Source organism: Bos mutus, chromosome 1 (genome assembly GCF_027580195.1).
Source record: "Bos mutus isolate GX-2022 chromosome 1, NWIPB_WYAK_1.1, whole genome shotgun sequence".
NCBI lineage: Eukaryota > Metazoa > Chordata > Mammalia > Artiodactyla > Bovidae > Bos > Bos mutus.
Window position 1 is genome coordinate 80,725,340 of NC_091617.1, and position 21,037 is coordinate 80,746,376.

Consider the following 21,037-nt stretch of genomic DNA (forward strand, 5'->3'; position numbering starts at 1 on the left):
CGGGCAGGCTACAGTCCATGGGGTCCCCGAAGAATTGGACACAACTTGGAGACTAAACAACAGCAACAACAATAAAATCTAAAGACTGTCCTCTGAGAAATGAGTGTGTAAATAAACAGAAAAGGTAATTTGGTATACACAGGCCAACAGAAGACCCACCAGATTTCTTTCATTCACAGAAACAAAAGGGAAAAATATCTCAGATCACACCTGATTTCAACACACCAAGCCAAACGACTAATAAACCGCCCACAAGGAATGAAACTATTTTGAACTCGTCATTCTGCAAATACGTATTATAATATCTAGATCTGCATAAAATTGTGCAAGCAGAAATACACCTGACCTTTTATTGAAAGGAGGAGGAGTCACAAAGCCTGAAAGGGTTGGGACCTGCCTGCAGTCCCTGGGGAACTTCCTGTTGTCACCGCACATCGTCCGGGTTAGTTATCTAAGCTCTGAGTATAGAGGCTAAGACTCTGGGAAGAAAATCCTTTGTACGAATGTGACATACATGGGCTCCACTTTCCATATGCTGAGATTATACTTCCTCCTCAGTTTGATGTGCTTGGTGAGATCAGGTAAGTCATTTATTGAATAGTTTCCTTAATTTTTTTTAAAAAATTTACTACTACTTTTTATCATCCTAGTTCCTTCACTAGACTTTCCAAGTGTCATACAGTTATTTTTTTTCAGGAAAGAAGATATGGATTAACCTTTTTCTATTTCTGAAAAGACCTTCTTTTTCCTCAGTAGTAAAAGAAACTATTATTCCTTTCAATTACCTGTTCTGATGTACAAAAGGAAATATTCTGAAAAATCTAGAGTGGTGTTGCTTTCTTTCATAGTTAATTTTTCTGTGCTTTTCTACTATGAATTAAGATCATTTATTTCCTGGGGATTTAAAAATTTTACTTTAATATCCACTACAGACAGTGTAGGTTTTTATAGCTTTCATGCATCAAATGTTTATTTAAATTATTTTCATTTAAAAAAACCCATGATTTTATATATGTAAAACCTCTTGGAATGGTGTCTGGTATATTGATAACTTAAAATTATTGCACTTACAGGCATACATATATACAAAATTATTAATCATAATGAATAAATAAAATTAATAGAGTAATGTTTGCAACAAAGTAACAAAAATTAAATGAAAAAAAAAAAAAAAAAAAAAAACTCAACACTTCTCAGCTTTTTAGAAGTCCAGTACTTTTTCACATAGTTTAAGTAATGAAGATTGGTATAATTTTTCTGAAGGGAAGTATGCTATACATTAGAACCCATAAAAACGTTCATGTCCTTTGAACTAGTAAAACCATTGCTGAGAATTTGTTCTAAAGAAATATCTTATAAAAGAAAAAGAAAAAGAATCTTTTATACAAAGATGATTCTATGTCATCTGTAATCTCAAAACTAGATACAACAGAAATGTTTCTACATAAAGGAATGGAAAGTACAATGTAACAACTTTTTAAAATACGTAACCTTCAAAATAATTCTGAGGCTATGCAGAAATGTGCAAGCATGTTTATAATATAACATGTCATATTATAAAAGAAGTCCAAAAAGCAGAACTCAAATTTGTAGGTAAACTAAGATTACAACTTAGTTGTAAAATCATACCAAAATCATGTATTTATGCCTGTAAATAGTTTCAGTGGGAAATGGAAAAATTATTTGTTAGTATTTCAGGCTTATAATAAATTTTTCTTAATTTGTGCTTTTGAAGGTGATTTAATAGTAAGTTAAAATTAAAATATTGATAATATTTGGAGAGGGAGGTGGGAGGTGGGGTTCAAGATAGGTGACTGGCTGGTTCATGTCAATGTATGGCAAAAACCACTACAATATTGTAAAGTAATTAGCCTCCAATTAAAATAAATGAATTAAATTATTGTAAAGAGACATTAAAATAAATTACTTAAAATATTAGTTAAATTTTAAATAAATTAATTAAAATAAATAAATTTTCAAAAAACAAAAAATAAAATATTGATAATATTTTAAATTGAGAGGTCACCATTTTAGAGTTTGTGGTTATTATCACAATTTTTTTTTTAAGTAAAATAGATTTAGAGATAGATTTCTTTGGAAGGAATGATGCTAAAGCTGAAACTCCAGTACTTTGGCCACGTCATGCGAAGAGTTGACTCATTGGAAAAGACTCTGATGCTGGGAGGGATTGGGGGCAGGAGGAGAAGGGGACGACAGAGGATGAGATGGCTGGATGGCATCACTGACTCGATGGACGTGAGTCTGAGTGAACTCCGGGAGTTGGTGATGGACAGGGAGGCCTGACGTGCTGCGATTCATGGGGTCAGTCGTGGGACACGACTGAGCGACTGAACTGAACTGAACAAGGGCAGTGGGAACTAACCTTAACACAAGAACCTGATTGTATTTTGTGGGTACTTTCTTCAAGTCTCCTATTATATATTTCAGTTACAAAGTTGGAACTTAATTTTTTGTGACCTGCCTTTTTTAGAATATCTTTTTTAATTTTTAAAACCAAGTATAGTTCATTTACAATGAATCTACCTGCCATGCAAGAGACACAGGAGACTCGGGTTCAGTCCCTGGGTTGGGAAGATCCCCTGGAGGAGGAAATGGCTACCCACTCCAGTCTTCCTGCCTGGAAAATTCCATGGACAGAGGAGCCTGGAGGGCTACAGTCCATGGGTTCGCAAAAAGTCGAGCAGGACTAAGCGACTAAGCATGAATAAGATAAGTTATTAGAAGATAGTGAGTATAGTTCCCTGTGCTATACAGAAGGTCTCTGCATAGCAGTTAACCTCAAATTCCCAATGTGTCCCTCCCCCATCTGGTAACCATTGACCTGCCTTTTGCGTGCTAAGTCGCTTCAGTCATGTCTGCCTCTGTGCAACTCTATGGACTGCAGCCTGCCAGCCTCCTCTGTCCATGTGATTCTCCAGGCAAAAGTACTGGAATGGGTTGTCATGCCCTCCTCCAGAGGATTTTACCAACCTAGGGTCCAAATCCATGTCTCTTACTTCTCCTGCATTGGCAGGCGGGTTCTTTACCACTAACGCCATGTGGAAAGGTTTTCCTTAACGGTATCTCATCAGTAAAGTCTTGCTTTAAGTCACTCCACAAGACCCACTGCTACCTAATAGAACCCAAGCAGATCAAGATACATCACGATAAACTTCCATAGCTGGAAGGAAAATACTTAATTATTGCTGTAAGCTAAATCCAGTCTTCTTAGTATCTGCAAAACCATGATCTGAGAACTTTCATGGGGGAGGATATTAAATAATAAGCAGAAATTATCAATCACAGATACATTTACTTATTGTTTTTCCCTTCCTTGGCTTGCAGTCCAAAAATGAGCAAGTGATTAAGATGTGATTCTGAAATCCCAAGAATACAAGTCTTTTACTTTCAGAGATTTTTATTTTGTTACTCTAACCTTCATGAAATCATGATGGGAATTTTGGCCATACTCTTACTAGAGTACGGAGCAATGGCTGGCAGACTCTACCAGAATCATTTTTGGAATTTGTTGAAAATGCAGACTATCTCCAGAGATCTAGACTCAGTGGGTCTGGAGTAAGGTCCTGGAATCTGTATATTAAACAAATTCACATTGCTTTTCAGCTTGCAGGTGGTTCAAGGAACAGAGGCTGATTAATGTTATAAATTTTTAAATTTTTTTTACAATTTTATCCTGGACTGTAGTTGATGTACAATGTTGTGTTCATAAGTAATTTTTAAAGTTACCCTGCTATCAAAATTTTGACCTATAGTAACTTGTGCAAAACTAGGTAGATATTTTCCTAAAGAATACCTTTGTGCCAAATCAGAGAAAGAATTATCTCCTCAAATATTGGAAACTCCCTTCAGAATGATTTATAACTCCGTGTGTGTGTGTGTGTGTGTGTGTGTGTGTGTGCGCGTGCGTGTGCATGCACGCCACTGTGTGACTCACCTGTCTCCAGGAGAAACAAAGGTGACTAAGGGGTGGAGCATGAAGGTGCATATCTTTTGCACATGATTAAGAGATAAGAGTAAGGAAATTTGGCATCTCGTTTGTTTCCTGGGTTATATCCTAAAGAAATTCAAGCTGGTCGTTAAAAGCAGAGACATCCTTCCAATGAAGAAGGCATTCAGCCCATTTTTTTCTTGCCTGCCTCTGCCAGTATATAAGAGAAACAAAGATATTCCATCAATTTTAGCCCTGGCCAACTGTGAACCCATCTCAGTCTGGCTCAGGATGGATTTTTAATGCCAAATTCAGTGTTGTTCTCTGCATAAAAAATATAAACTGAGTTACTTTTCAGATTAAAAAGAAAAAATCAGTAGAATTTCATTGTAGGGACATGTCACCTTCCCCTTCCACTTCTCTCTTCAAAGTAGGAGTCCAACTCATTTTCTAATTTCTCCGAGTCAAAATTTCTGGACTAAAGAGATGTTTATTTCTGAGACTTTTGGAAGTTCCTGCAGAACAATGTTTTTAAGCAAGCTTAAGAGTGTGCTCAGGTGTGGGTTTCTGGAAAGCTCCTGGCTCCATCAGTCAACATGTGGTGGGCTGTGTGTCCTGGACACTGACTTGGCATCCACTGCCTAGAAGGCAAAATATTCAACAGTGTATTCCTTCATCTACATCTGAATCTCAGGATTTTTAGGCAGCATCGAGTCAATATACCCTGTCTGTGGACCTCTGTTCTAAAGAAGTTATTCATACACATTTGCGTCATGTTTAGAGGTGGGGGAAATGAGAGCTGGAGCCCGCCTTGGAACCCAAAACTTGACAGGAAAGAAGTGTGAGTCAGAGCCCTCCCTGTTTTACTTCCTGACTCGATATGGTGCATCAGGGTGAAATTAGGTGGAATTTCACTGCTGTCACGGGGGTTTGGAGGTTAGTGAACTGAACTTCACCAATCATGGGTCTGAGAGAAATTGACACTTTGACTTTTGATAAGCTGACTCGGCCATATTGAGAGGTTTAATAGGAACCAGTCTTTGCTCATCGACTCTTGTAGAATCTCAGAGCCTTCTGTCCTCTTGCCCCACTCACAATTGCTTCATCAGTGGGGTATTTCCGCCTACAGTTCCACCATCTCCCTTCACAGACACCTCTTTGGATGTGAATGAGGAGTTTCCTCTTTCTGTAGGAGTTTTCCCCAATCAGACACATGGGAGATGAAATCGGTTCTTCCAAAGGCAGGTAGAAGCCAAAAGCCAGAACTTAGCATGACCCCAAGATAGCATGGGCATTTAACATCAAGGCAGTGTATCTTGCGAATACAGAGCCAAAGGATCCCTTGGAAGTTTATATCAGAAAGGAAACAAGGTTGTCAGTGATCAGTCTGAGGGAATCACACTTTTTTATCCAACTGAGACTCACTCCAAATAAGCCAATCTAGGGAAATAGATTTCTCCCTGTTTTGTTGGTTGTAGCCTAAAGAAATATAGCTAGTGGATAAAAACAAAATATATCTTTCCAACCAAGAGGACATTTTATGTAACTAACTCAACTTTCTGTGGTAAAACAAAATAATAATTATATTTAGTCCCTAAGGCTGAGAATAAGAGTAATTTGTTTTGTGCAGAAACAGCTAGCTACAATCACTCCCCAACTGCCAACAGACTGACCAAAGTCAGGGCTTTATTTAGCCTGCAGTGATAGAAAATGGAGGTCTGTCAACCTCCGTTTTCAAGGTGAAAGAAAACAAACTGGAAAATGAGGAGCCTGATTTGATTGTGACCAAAAAATGAAACTTCTGCCCAGTCACCTCCAAAAGACTTTTTGTCTTTTTTTCACTTTTTTTTTTAATAATTTTGTCTATTTACTGTATTTTTGGATGTACTGGGTCTTTGTTGATGCTCGGGTTTTTTTCCCTCTAGTTGCAGCAAGTGGAGGCCACTCTGCAGCATGTGAACTTCTCACTGCAGTAGCTTCTCTTGTGGAGCACGAGGCTCCAGGAAGCATGGGCTTCAGTAGTGGCAGTTCCCAGGCTCTGGAGCACAGGCTCAGGAGTTGTGGTGCACAGGCTTAGTTGTTCTGAGGTATATGGGATCTTCCTGGACCAGGATTGAAACTGTGTCTCCTGCATTGGCAGGCAGATTCTTCACCACTGAGCCACCAGGGAAGCCCCACCCTGTTTTTTTTTATTCTTTCCCTGAAAGTGTGAAATTACAAGAGCAATTTTTTAAAAATCAGTTTTATTAAGATATAATTCACATACCATACAATCCACCCATTTAAAGTGTTTTTTAATATATTCACAGATATATGCAACTGTCACCAGTCAATTTTAGAGCTCTTTCATGACCTCAAAAGGGAACTGAATACCCTTTACTGTACCCCATCTCTCCATCTCCTCCCATCCCCAAGCTCTAAGCAACCACTAATCTACTTTCTGTCTGTATAGATTTCCCTATTTTGGACATTTCGTATGAATAGAATCATATAACATGTGGTCTTTTGTGACTGCCATCTTTCACATGTTATAGCATTTTCAAGATTCATCCGTGTTGTAGCATGTGGAACCATGTTTGTTACCTAAAAGGTATTTATTAGCCAAAAAAACCTGCTTGATATAAAGGTGAAAAAACACCTACCTGATCAACATTCTAAGTACAAGAGTAAAGTATGGTTATTTTCAGGTCTTTAAAAAAAATATGTTTCTTAATTTATTTTTCTGGCTGTGTCGGATCAGGTGGTAGTTGCAGCACACAGCCTCTCTAGCTGTGGCACTCCGGCTTAGTAGTTGAGGCTCATGGGCTTAGCTGCTCTGAGGCATGTGGGGTTTTAATTCCTTGCAACTGCCCTTTCATTGCAAGGTGGATTCTTAACCACTGGACCATCAGGGAAGTCCCTGTTTTCAGATATTTTAACTAAAAGAAATGTAAACTTCTTGGTATATTAATTTTTTTAGATTAGGGTTGTCTTTGGTGAGTAAGAAAGTCCTGGAGAATTTATTTGCTCTTGTCATTTCAAATCAGCTAGTTTGAAGATCTTAGAATTTCATTTCCTAAAGGAATGCTAGAGTGGGCTAAATGGCTAAGGAATAAGGGACCAACTTTATTTTAATATGAGCAAGTTGATGATCCAAATAGATTATTTGTTTTACCTTGTCAGGGAGAAGAACCTCACTTGTATACTGGCTAATAAAGCTTCCCTTTTCCAAATCCTTGGTTGAATTAAGGAAACTAAAATGATGGAAGGAAGGAATTTATTTAGCACTTGTTTTATGTCAAATCTCATACTAAGTGATTTACTTATTTAGTCTTCATAATCCTATGAGATCAATACTATTAACCCAATTTATCAATATCATTAACAATTACTAGTTTGGGGGACTTCTCTTGTGGTAAAAAGTGGCAGAAAGTAAAGAGGAACTAAAGAGCCTCTTGATGAAGGTAAAAGAGAGTGGGAAAAGCTGACTTAAAACTCAACATTCAAACAACTAAGATCATGTCATCCAGTCCTATCATTTCATAGCAAATATGAAAATATGGAAACAGTGTCAGATTTCATTTTCTAGGGCTCCAAAATCAATGCAGATGATGACTGCAGCCATGAAGTTAAAAGACACTTGCTCCTTGGAAGAATAGCTATGTCAAATCTAGACAGTGTTTTAAAAAGCAGAGACATCACTTTGCTGACAAAGGTCTGTATAGTCAATTCTATGGTTTTTTCTGTAGTCGTGTATGGATGTAAGAGTTGGACCATAAAGAAGGCTGAGTGCAGAAGAATTGACACTTTCAAACTGTGGTGCTGGAGAAGACTTTTGACAGTCCCCTGGACAGCAAGGAGATCAAACCAGTCCATCTTAAAGGAGATCAACCCTGAATATTCATTGGCAGGACTGATGCTGAAGCTCCAATACTCTGGCCACCTGATGCAAAGAGCTGACTCACTGGAAAAGACCCTGATGCTGGGGAAAACTGAGGGCAAGAGGAGAAGTGGGCAACAGAGGATGAGATGGTTGGATGGCATCACTGACTCAAAGGACATAAATTTGAGATATGTTAAAACTCAGGGAGATAGCAATGGACAGAGAAGCCTGGCATGCTGCAGTTCATGGGGTCGCGAAGAGTCGGACAAGATTTAGTGGCTGGAGAACAGCAATAACATCTGGTGGTCCAATGATTAAAACTCCGCACTCCCAATGTAGGGGGCCCGGGTTCAATCCCTGGTCAGGGAACTAGATCCCACATGCCACAACTAAGACCCGGCACAGCCAAATAAATAAACAGAAAAATAAATAAAATAGTTACTAGTTTTTTGGCATCTACAATGTATCATGTAACACTTTAGATACTTCACAGGCATTTTCTCTCATTCTCTCATCAGACCTGACAGCCAGGCTGGGGTTAGAGTGTGGCAAGTAAGGCACTCACCAAGTGCAACATTTGGAAGGGACACCAAAATAGTAATCAAGATAAGTCAACTTATGACTTTTTTTTTAATGCAGTAAAATATTTTATTTTTGTAATATTTTAATGCAACACAAGTGATACTTTAATATCTAAATATTTTACTCTTATTTAATATTTAATGCAAATTTGGAAAACTCAGCAGTGGCCACAGGACTGGAAAAGGTCAGTTTTCATTCCAATCCCAAAGAAAGGCAATGCCAAAGAATGCTCAAACTACTGCACAATTGCACTCATCTCACATGCTAGTAAAGTAATGCTCAAAATTCTCCAAGCTAGGCTTCAGCAATATGTGAACCGTGAACTTCCTGATGTTCAGGCTGGTTTTAGAAAAGGCAGAGGAACCAGAGATCAAATTGCCAACATCTGCTGGATCATGGAAAAAGCAAGAGAGTTCCAGAAAAACATCTATTTCTGCTTTATTGACTATGCCAAAGCCTTTGACTGTGTGGATCACAATAAACTGTGGAAAATTCTGAAAGAGATGGGAATACCAGACCACCTGATCTGCCTCTTGAGAAATCTGTATGCAGGTCAGGAAGCAACAGTTAGAACTGGACATGGAACAACAGACTGGTTCCAAATAGGAAAAGGAGTTCGTCAAGGCTGTATATTGTCACCCTGTTTATTTAACTTCTATGCAGAGTACATCATGAGAAACGCTGGGCTGGAAGAAACACAAGCTGGAATCAAGATTGCCGGGAGAAATATCAATCACCTCAGATATGCAGATGACACCACCCTTATGGCAGAAAGTGAAGAGGAACTCAAAAGCCTCTTGATGAAAGTGAAAGTGGAGAGTGAAAAAGTTGGCTTAAAGCTCAACATTCAGAAAATGAAGATCATGGCATCCGGTCCCACCACTTCATTGGAAATAGATGGGGAAACAGTGGAAACAGTGTCAGACTTTATTTTTCTGGGCTCCAAAATCACTACAGATGGTGACTGCAGCCATGAAATTAAAAGACGCTTACTCCTTGGAAGGAAAGTTATGACCAATCTAGATAGCATATTCAAAAGCAGACACATTACTTTGCCAACAAAGGTTCGTCTAGTCAAGGCTATGGTTTTTCCTGTGGTCATGTATGGATGTGAGAGTTGGACTGTGAAGAAGGCTGAGTGCCGAAGAATTGATGCTTTTGAACTGTGGTGTTGGAGAAGACTCTTAAGAGTCCCCTGGACTGCAAGGAAGGAGATCCAACCAGTCCATTCTGAAGGAGATCAGCCCTGGGATTTCTTTGGAAGGAATGATGCTAAAGCTGAAACTCCAGTACTTTGGCCACCTCATGCGAAGAGTTGACTCATTGGAAAAGACTCTGATGCTGGGAGGGATTGGGGATAGGAGGAGAAGGGGACGACAGAGGATGAGATGGCTGGATGGCATCACTGACTCGATGGACGTGAGTCTGAGTGAACTCCGGCAGTTGGTGATGGACAGGGAGGCCTGGTGTGCTGCAATTCATGGGGTCGCAAAGAGTTGGACATGACTGAGCGACTGATCTCATCTAATCTGATCTGATCATGCATAGATGATATTTTAATGCAATATTTTTAAAAGATCAAAATCAACACAAATCTATGATGAACAGAATGTCAAACATTTTACTAAGATATATTACTGATCATTTTACTTGTCGGTGTTATTGTACAACAGAAAAAATCATTTCTAATTGTCCTGCATTTCTGGCTCCGTGACAACTTACTTCCTTGCTAGGTGGTTTATATTATAAGAGGTGACCACAGTGTATGAACAGATTAAATAATGAAGGGTTATTCTTCACTTGGTTCAAAATATGGGAGGATATTTTGATAAATAAATGTATACTTGTATAAATATGTATGGATTTCCCAGGTGTACTAGTGGTAAATAAGCTGCCTGCCAATGCAAAAGACATAAGAGATGCAGGTTGGATCCATGGGTTGGCAATATCCCCGGGAGAAGAGCCTGGCAATCCACTCCAGTATTCTTGCCTGGAGAATCCCCATGGACAGAGGAGCCTGGTGGGCTACAGTCCATGGGGTCGCAAAGAGTCAGACAGGACTGAAGTAACTTAGCACACACATGTAAAAGCGTACATTTACATGGTGTGTTTTTTCTTTTGCCTTGGGCTCACTATGACTCTGCAAAGCACTGCCTGACAGATTGGCATTATTACGATCATTTTACACGTGCAAAACTGAGGCCTGGAGAGGTTAGGTAATTAATTAAGAGAAATCACATAACTCATAGGCAATGGCGTTGAACTTCAAACCTAGGTCTGTCTCCAAAACCTAGGCTCTTTCCAAAATTGTGTTGTGTTTTTGTGTAAGACCTTAGACCAGAGTTGGCAAGGGCTTGCCGGGTGGTGCAGTGGTCAAGAATTTACCTGCCAGTGCAGGTGATGCAAGAGACAGGTTTGATTTCTGGGTCAAGAAGATCCCTTGTAGTAGGAAATAGCAATCACTCCAGTATTCTTGCCTGGAAAATTTGGTTAAGATATTAGACCAAAGCTGGCAAACTTCTGTAGAGAGCCAGATAGTAAATATTTTCAGCTCTGTGGGACAGTGGTCACTGTTAAACCACTCAATTTTGGTTATACCAAGAAAACAACTAAAGACAATATGCTAATGATCATGGCTGGATTTGGCCCATGGGCAGTCATGTATTAGATTATAATAAAGTATCTCAGGCACATATAATTTATCTCTGAAGATAGCTAGCTTTTCCTGACATCCTATTTGAATATGTTTCTTTTAATTTAACAGAAGGAAGACAGTAAATGATAATCAGCCCTGCCCTACCCAAGGGTCTGAATTCATCAATGGATGGGAGACGTCACCCATCCAGCTGTTATTTTCTGATTGTAAACAGGAAATGGCATTTCAAAGGGATTGAATTTCAAAGTAGTCTGAAGAGTAAAGGCAAAGTTTCTCCCCTTTCAAATAAACTCTAATAGAAGAGGTTAAGCTTTAGAAACCCGTTTAACATGTTCTGCTGAGCTGTTAATACTACCTCTGAGCAAACTTGACTTTGTAACAAAACAACGAAATAACGAGGTTTGCTTTCTGAAGGCGTGTGTGTGTGTGTGTGTGTGTGTGTGTGTGTGTGTGTGAGTTGCTCAGTTGTAGTGAATAGCCCTTCCCTTCTCCAGGAGATCTTCCTAACCCAGGGATCAAACCCAGGTCTCTCATATGACAGGCAGATTCTTTACAGTCTGAGCCACCAGAGAAGCCCAAAGTAAAATGTAAAGAACTATATGAGGGTGAAGCAATGTAACAAATTTGTTATTCACATGTATCTACTCCTTACATGCTCTCCAAAGTGCCTGAGAATTTCAGGCCCAACAACAAGACAAGTTCTTGAGCTTGGTGCTGGGTACACACCACTAGACTAAAAACAACGCAGTGCCTGCCCTAGAGAGGCTTAAACCAATTTGTAACATAGTCCAAAATAAGATAAATGTAATATATTCTTTTAAAAACGGTGTTAATTCTGAGAGGAAAAGGATTAATAACTTAAGCAATTTTAAACAAAGAACTTTGGGGTGGAGTGCACGACCTATTGTTGTTTGCATATGATTTTCCAGGCTGTGTCTCCTGCAGATGTATTTCTAATAATTTCAGTCACAATGCATTTCATGCTTCATTTACTTTATAAACATTATGTCATACACTATATAGTATTTATATGAATCACTCTGAATGGCTGACTGATGTGTTAATAGATTGATATCCGTCTATCCAGGAAATATTTGAAGCAGGCCCTGTTCTTGGCACTGGGAATGTAAGAATGGACAAATGGTCAAATAGATTAGTTTTCTTGGAACTTCTGTGCTAGTGGGGGAAGTTATTTCAGAAAAGGAAAAAATGTTTCAGGTTTGTGGTATAAAAAAACGGGTAAAATTTATGGGAAAAAATGGAGTGGAATTCACCACAAGGAGGAAGTAGAATATCTATAAATCCTGGGGGAAAGCGTATAAAGTCAGAGCATCATTTAGGCCAAGGAGTTCACTTACAGATGAGAATAATATAGTGAATATGTTATCCACTAGCCACCCCACACTTATCCAACTTAAAAAAAAAAAAGTCAAGTTTAATTGTAACTAATCAAACTGCATCCAGGAACGTCTCGGAACAATCAAACAAAAGAAACAGGATAAAATTGTCCTATTGAAAAAATTAACAGTTTCTACCAGCCCCAGAGCCTGTGAGGGTTAGATCACGGGCAGTCCCTCATTCCTAAGGCTGGGTCTGTCCCCCATGCAAGTTCCTTATCCCTTGAGCACAGCTGGGGATGGGTGAAGGGCCATCCAGGAGCCTGTCTTGAAAGCAAGAGCGAGTCATTCAGGAGCGAATGGAGAAGGCCAGGCAAAGGACTCACTGTGAGCAATGATCTTGTACTTGCTAGAACTAAAACTACATAACCAGGGAAATACAGTTCTAGAAGATAAATTTTATATAAACTTCACCTTCATTATCCATGGCAGTTCCTGTTCTGTAAAGGCGCTCAGGCACTGAAGTAGCAGTTACTGGACCATTGCTCGGAGGGGAAATAAAGGGTTAGGTTCTGGGGAGCCTCTGGTTACAGCATTTTTTTTGACTGATCAATCAATACATAATCTGATTTTACATGTGTTTCTGTTTAAAGACACTGTATTTAATACATATCATTGACTCGCTAACATTGAACTCATGGCCAGCACTATAACTCATAGCTGAACAAAGCTTATGTAACACATTTTCTCTGGAAGGTAACATCACAGCCTTTATGAGTTTAGAAACTCCAGCCAGCAATTGAGGACTATGTTTGGGGGATTTTAAACAGAGAAATCACAAAGTAAAGGCACAAGAAGCAAAAAATGTGGCAGTAAGAGGCTAGGAAAAGGACATTTGTTGCAAGAACTGAAACAAGAAGGCAGACGTTGGTGTGTTTGACCACTGCTGAGAGTGTCGTGTGGAGCAACTCAGATTTTTCTTTTTGCCACTCGGCACGGGTCTGCGCATGATTAATTTCAGGGGTTACAAATATATTTGGGTTTTATTTTAGGTCTTTAGATAGAGTGTTTACTACTGTGCTTTATCACTTGCAAATATTCTGCATTCTTATTTTATATGCATTAAATATTATGTAATTTTTTAATTTATTAAAAATAAAATTTCTGCCCTCAAGGGCTCCCAGTCTGCTGCTGAGGTGTGGGTGGCAGTCACACTCCTCTTTCCTCTGGGTTTTAACTAACTGAGAAACTGACCCGTGGCTAAAAGTGTCAGCTTTATTGTTGACATAGCTGGATTTTGAAAAAGTGGAAGCCAAATCATTTTCTCCTTCTAATGTAAAACAGAGGTCCCCTGCTGACCTTTCCTCAAGTGGCAGGGTCTACCTGTCACCACGGAGGAGGATAGAGGAGAGAAACCATGGAAGGGAAATGGAAAGAGGGGGCCCTCCTTCCTAGGGAGTGGAGTGGGCATCCCTGGGATGAGGCACACCCAAACCACTGAGATGCAGAGCAAGGGTGAGAAATGTTTGATTTGGGGGATTACAAATAAATTTTGAGTAGGTGAATTCACAAGTATGAAATTCCTGAATGAAGAGGACTGACTGTATTTTGACAGAGGGAACCCAAAGTGTATGTTTGTGCGAGTACATTTGTGTTTGTGTTCTTAAAAAAGGGTTAAGGAGGATATACAATACAGGAGGCAATATGTGAGCAGTAGCTTTCTCAACTTTCTTGGTAGATTTGGAGGAGCTAGAATAATAACACTAAATAGAACAGAAACACTCTCTGAGTCATATACCAGTACAAAGAGGCTTAAATATTTATTTTTAAACTGAAAAAGTAATCGCCAGAAGAGCTAAAAGTAATTTTATAACTAATAAAAATCAGGAGGTAGACACTGGGTCAGAGAGGAGAAGTACTGAGTATGCTAATGCCCTCATCATTTATATCAGAAAGTCATTAGACACTGTCTCGAGTTACTCAAGTAAGGACTGGAGCACAATAAGGAAAGACAACTGTTCTGACAAAGATCAGCAGCCGGATTCATGGCAGAATTTTCAAATATGCTCCACGACAGTCTGAAATACAGTTTCCAGATGCCCCAAACTCCTTGCCAGGGGTTCACACTGGAGCATAATTAAATCTGAATAAATATACCTACGTCTGGAGCACTTCTGCATATAGTCCACTGACCTACAATCCACACACTGACATCCCGTAAAATAGAAACAAAAGGATTTCATATAAAGTTATAGAGCTCAATTTTTTCTTGCCAGAAAAATTAAAGCGGGCTATAAACTTCCCAGCATGAGAAAGAAAATACAATGGAAAAAAAAGCAAAAGAGCGACAGGCAAAATCCACATAGCCTTTTCCAGAGCGCAAAGCCATTATAAACATAACTAAGACATTTAAAAATACTTGAAGTCACAGCGGTTCTATCAAGTGAAAAGTAAATATTTACGTGTTCTGCCCTTCTTGCCTTTCAGTAACTGTCAACTTTAAGGGCTTCTAGAAAGGACTCAGCAGGCCAAAAAGATCACCCATCCTGTAGACATTAAAGTTGGCAGTTGCTGCTGAAAAACAGCTTTGGCCCCAAACTTCAGGACACATCTCTGAGCCTTGCAAGTGCTCAGATATGTGGTTTTATGACACTTTGACCTAGTATGGCTCATTTGGCTCAAAATGAACAAACACAGTAATTAAGCAATCTCTTTCTTTGGAAAGGGCACTCTATCTTCCCCAATATGATCTCATTCATAATTAATATCCACTACATAACTCTCTTGGGCAGGTAGGTAGAGAGTGAAAAATGACATGACTTCCCCAGGCCATCTGGTGAGTCAGTCACACAACCAGGAACAAAACCCAGTTTTACTGATGGCTACGTCCCACAGGCTCAGCCCTACTTCGGCACTCTTCAATAAAATGATTAACTGGACAATTATTTACTGTTGGGCTTGTTCTACAAGCACCAGATAAGTTTCAGTCCAGGTTCTCCTGGGACAAGCAATCTACAGGAAGGGAAAAATGAAAGGGGCCAACTGATGGAGAAAATGTTTACATAGATGAATAAGTCCTGGGTGTATAATACACAGCATGGTAGTTAAAAAATACTGTATTGTATATTTGAAATTTATTGAGAGTTGATTTTAAATGTTCTCTTCTCAATATACACACAGTAACTAGGTGAGGTGATGAGTGTGTTAACTAACCTTATTGTGGTAATCATTTCTTAGTATATATAATATAAAGTGATGTCATACGCCTTAAACTTACTCAATGTTATTTGTCAGTTATGTCTCAATAAAGCTGAGAAAAAAAAGAAAAAGATAGTATTTACACTGCGAGGAGGCCTCACTGCACAATCTACTAGACAGTATAAAAGAAGGATGTGTGATTTGGGGGCTCAACTTTTTAAAATTATTCATTTATTTATTTATGTCTCCACTGGGTCTTTGTGGCTTTGCAAGAGCTTTCCTTAGTTGCTACAAGTGGGCATTACTCTTTTTGGGGGTGCACAGGCTTTTCACTGTGGTGGCTTCTCTTGTTGCAGAGCACAGTCTCTAGGAGCATGGGCTCTGTAGTTGGTCCGCAGCATGTGAAATCTTCCCGGACCAGGGATCAAACCTGTGTCCAGGTGGATTCTTATCCACTTCACCACCAGGGAAGTCCCTGGGGCTCAATTTTTAACCATGTCTTTTCTAGGGTAAGAGATTTCAAAGCCTCCGTAATTTTCTGTGTGTGGCTGTGCTGGGTACTTGGGTGGCATGCGAGCGGCCTATCACTCATTAATGTTCTTAATTATTTTGCCCTCAAATTATCCCAGATCTGGTCAGTGGAAGCCCCTTCCAGTTGGTTCCTGTGTCCCTGTGACATGTTTTTAAACACTGTCTCAATTTCTGCCATTATGAGATGCTCTAGGCTCTTCTTTTTTTAAAAAAATTCTTTCTTTCTTTCTTTCTTTCTTCATTGTTGCATGGGCTTTTCTTTAGTTGCTGTGAGAGGGGGCTACTCTGTAGTTGTGATGCTTGGGCTTCTCATGCCAGTGGCTTCTATGTTGTGAAGCACAGGTTCTAGGGTGCATTGGTTTCAGTGGTTTCAGGCTCTAGAGCATGGGTTCAACAGTTGTGATGCCCAGGCTTAGCTGCATGTGGGATCTTCCCGGACCAGTGATCAAACCTGCGTCTCCTGCATTGGCAGGCGGACTCTTTACTGCTTAGCCACCAGGGAAGCTCTCTAAGCTCTAAGCTCTCTTAAGCTGTTCTCTTTACATCCCCAGCCTTTCTTTTAAGGCCATTCTTCGAGTCCAGTCAGCAGGGTGAATGCTTAAAGATGATGCTTGAGCAAAGAAGGAAAGGCCTGAGAAAGGCCACCATGGTTAACAGTTTCAGATGCGTTTGAAAGGTGTAGAGCCAGGCATACCATGTTCTCCACCACCACTGCAGTTGGGAGCTGTGGACAAGGAAAGATGCTTTGACCCCGTAGATTCAGTTACTAAGTCCTCTACTATGTGCTGGGTACTGTGATGGATATATGAGATTAATCATAAGCCACCATTTCAAGGAGACTGTGGTCTAATGGGATAGACATCCATATAAAGAAATATCCATAGTACATCCCTGAAAATGTCTTCATTGTGCTGTCAATGTGGCACAGAGAGGAGCTGGGGAGTTCTGGGTTGAAGGACAGACGGTAACTAAGGCTGGGAGAGTTGGAGAAGGCTTCATTCACTAAGGTAACTTTGGGGTTATACCTTAAAAGAGGGTAGGATTTCAAAAGATGATTTTCTGAGTGAAAAAGAAGACACCACTTATGAACTCTAAATCAGATATGATGTTTAAACTTCATTCAACTAGATCCAGCCTCTTGCTAGGTACAGTAAGACACATGGAAAGAACTCCAGTGAGTGTAGGACAGAACTCCTGTTTGATGTCTGTCTAAGGAAAGAACTGTCATGATACCATCTAATTTTTATTTTCAGACACAGATGAAACATGTCCTTCATTTACCAAACTGAGTTTTCACAGTGCAGTGGTTGGAACAGGACTAAATGTGAAGCTGATGCTCTACACAAGGAGAAACCCAACCTGCGCACAAGCCATCAACTCCACAGTTTTGGGGAACTTGAACGTGACTAAGAAAACCACCTTTGTGGTCCATGGATTCAGGCCGACAGGCTCTCCTCCAGTATGGATAGAGGACTTAGTAGAGGGTTTGCTCTCTGTAGAAGACATGAATGTGGTTATCGTTGATTGGAATCGAGGAGCTACAACTGTAATGTACAACCATGCCTCTAGTAAGACCAGAAAAGTGGCAACAGTCTTGAAGGAATTTATCGACCTAATGTTGGTAAGGAGGCATTCTCTTAGATGGTTCAGAGCCAAATTGGAATTGGCTCATTATCTGGATATTTAAAGCCCAGAGATATCTACAGTGATCAGGAGGACTATTTTTGCAGTGTTTTGCAAATGTTCTTTGAATAAGCCCCCAGGAGGGTGAAGGGAAGGCGCATAGGTATGGTTGTGTGGGTTGTACACTGAACAGGGAATCCATCTAAGAGAGCACCATTGTCTCTGTAGACACTGTAGATTTATATACCTATTATAATAAATTTCTAGTGAATGACAGCAAAGTGTCCTGGGGAAGGGACATCTTTTTCTAACTCATATAAAGTTACCTAACGGGTAGGAGAGGTTTCCTGGCTTCAATGCTCAGTTTCCTGGCTTCAATGCTCAGTTGCCTCAACTTCCATAGCTCTTCCTTTTCTTAGACCTGCCAAAAGTTTAGAGATAAGATTATCCAAAACCAAAACTGATATACCCAATCTGATAAAAAGTGATTTGACATCGGGACTATTTCAGAGAGCCACACCTGGTGGCCACTGTGGCCAGGGGTGACATAAATTTTACATGAGCTCCTCAGCTAAGCCACCACCCTTGGGAAAGGGAATATTAAAATGACTCATGACCAGCTATCCCAGGACTAGGACAATATGCCCTGCCCCTGTCTTCCTTCTTCCCTCTCTATGGTAGTTCATTAACCAAGCCAGCATGAAGATAAAGGAGTTCATTAAAATATTTGGTTGCCCTTCTCCTCAGTGGGGAAGGCTTTAAGATGTCTCAGCTTGGTTCCCAGCAGAAGCACGAATGGAGACACCATGGCATAAAAATTAAGGCAGGTTTGTATTTGGACAGACCAGTTTGAATTCTGTCCTACTCCCTTCCAACAGCTGTTTGACCTTGGGAAAAAGACTTCAGCCCAGTCAGTTTCCTCATCTGTATTATCAAAAGAATAGCATCTAGTTTGTGGGGGTGTTGTGACATTTTAATAAGGTAATGGACATAAGGCACTTAGAAATGTTTCTCCAAAGTCAACAGTTAGGAAATTTCTCCAGGTATTGTCAACTCCTTGGCCCCTCACAATTTTTAACAATGGACCTTTTGAAATTCCAGGCAGAAGGAGCTTCTCTGGATGACATTTACATAATTGGAGTAAGTCTAGGAGCCCACATAGCTGGGTTTGTTGGAAAGATGTACGATGGCCAGCTGGGGAGAATTACAGGTAAGAATTACAGGTAAGGCTTCCTGTGAATGGGCTCAGGATAACCAGCCTGTGGACTGTGTTTCCTGGGGGAGCATGATACAGGCAATCCAAGTCCTTGGGTTCCAAGTCAGCTCTTCTAATTACTTAACCGCTCTGAGCAAATGTCCTCTTGTGCAAAGGGAAGACCATAGTAATAACTGACTTCAGCAGTATTAAATTTATTATTTAATAAAATATGTGCAAACACTTTATAAATTGTGTATGCTATAGAAAAGTTTGGTGGTGACTTTATTTCTCTATGGCTACAGAAACAGCCATGTCCTATGATGGGGATTTTGCCCCAAGCAGATAGCCTTCCTTTCATTTAATCCGAGATTGTTTGACCTACATATGTAATATAGCCCCAGGCATAGCCGGAGCCTTAGGGTAGGTAAATGAGATGGGAATTATGTTGTCTGGAGTTTACTCTGTGACTATCAGCTTTCAGACCAAGAAGAATAAAAACCCTCAGAAACACAGCAGGTGAAACTCCAAAGAAAGATCCCTTTGCTGGGTTCATTTGCCTGGTGCTCAGTAACTTTCCACAGTGACAGATGAAGGGCTGGGGGAGGCTTTCTCTTTTAGAGAGGCAAGGCTTCTGGCCATCCGTATCTTTTCCAGAATTGATCCTTACCCTGAGATAGCCATTCCAAATCTAGGCAATCTGGAAGGCAGAAGTGAATGGAAGGAGGGAGGGGAGAGGTAAATGATTCAAATCAGCTACAATTGAGAGGTAACCCTTTAAGAGCCACAGGACTGAATGTGGTACTTAACCTTGCATGTGGCCCTGGGCTAGTCTTCTGGCCCCACACCCCTGCCCCTTCTGTCTGTCTCTGTCTCTCATACACACATATACTCCACATTGGCTGTGTCTTCTAACCCTGGTACTTGAGGTCATATTTTTTCCTGGGCTATTTTTTTTTTCTGACTTTCACCCCAAATGCTAAGGTTGCCCTCATCTTATTCACCTGCTTTCCTAGGGAAGCAAAACATTTTTTCAGGTTTTAAAAAAGTGTTTATTTATTTGGCTGTGCTGGGTCTTAGTTGCGGCACAGGGAATCTTGGATCTTTGTTGCAGCATTCAGGATCTTTAGCTGCAACATGCAAACTCTTAGCTGTGGCAATGTGGAATGCAACCTGCGATCCCTGCATTGGAAGTGCGGAATCTTAGTCACTGGACCATCAGGGAAGTTCCTCTTTTTCAATTTTTAAAATTATTACTATAATGTTTTAGAAAGCAACATGTGTTTACTTTTTAAAAATTCATTTTCCCTTATGGGTACAAAGGACAAATAGCTCAAATATGCTTGTTTTCTTTATCTGTTGGGAGCTTCTCCTCTGGGAGCTGGGACTTTTCCCAGTGGTGTGTTTAGAAGCTGATCAGCGCTCCACACACACACACACACACACACACACACAAATAAATGTATAGCATTTACTGATTCCATGATGTAAATACTCCCACTGTGGCTGATTTTAAGCTACTGACCTGACGTCACTGATCACAAAGTTTGGGAAGAGATAAGCTAAATGGGCTGTCCAGTGCTAGTGTTGGGGGCTCAAGCCCATCATTGTCTTATTCTATCTACCCCCTAATTTTGCTCCTCAGCCACCCAGCCAGCCTGTTCCCACAACTGCTTTGGATGGGAATACAATGTAATCTGGCCTCTGACCATGGAAATTTCCCAAGCCAGCCTCCCTTCCCTGGGCCCACATGGCCCTGCTTTGTGACCTGGACTCAGCCCACAGTCTGCAGCTCAATTTTCCGTCTCCTCTGACTGCCCCATGTTCTCCAATTCCTCATCCTCACTGAGCTCCAACATCAAATTCACCTCTTCCCAAGCGCTTGTCTCAGGGGTAAAACGTTTCCCTTCCCCACTCACCTCCGACTGCCCTTCTTGAGTGGGATCACTGGATTGTGGGGCGGGAAAGACATAATCCACTCCCAACTCCTAAGAACTGGGCGGTTCTGCTTGCTAACTATCTAGGCCAGACTGTCTGCTTCTTCTCTTTCATTTCCCCTTTGTCTTCTGTTCTTGCTTTTCCTTTTCCTCTCCAGGCACATCTC

At 40.3% G+C, this 21,037-nt stretch overlaps 1 protein-coding gene across 1 annotated transcript in view; it reads left to right on the forward strand.

Annotated features, from left to right (window-relative positions):
- Nucleotides 1-395: 395 nt before the first annotated feature.
- The window catches only part of LIPH (lipase H), a 54,574-nt gene continuing 33,932 nt past the window's right edge, over nt 396-21,037 (forward strand). The window contains exons 1-3 of the mRNA XM_005903381.2: nt 396-581; nt 17,369-17,736; nt 18,840-18,948. Of these exons, the coding sequence (XP_005903443.1) occupies nt 515-581; nt 17,369-17,736; nt 18,840-18,948 (544 nt within the window). The 5' untranslated portion in view covers nt 396-514. The remainder of the gene's footprint in view (nt 582-17,368; nt 17,737-18,839; nt 18,949-21,037) is intronic.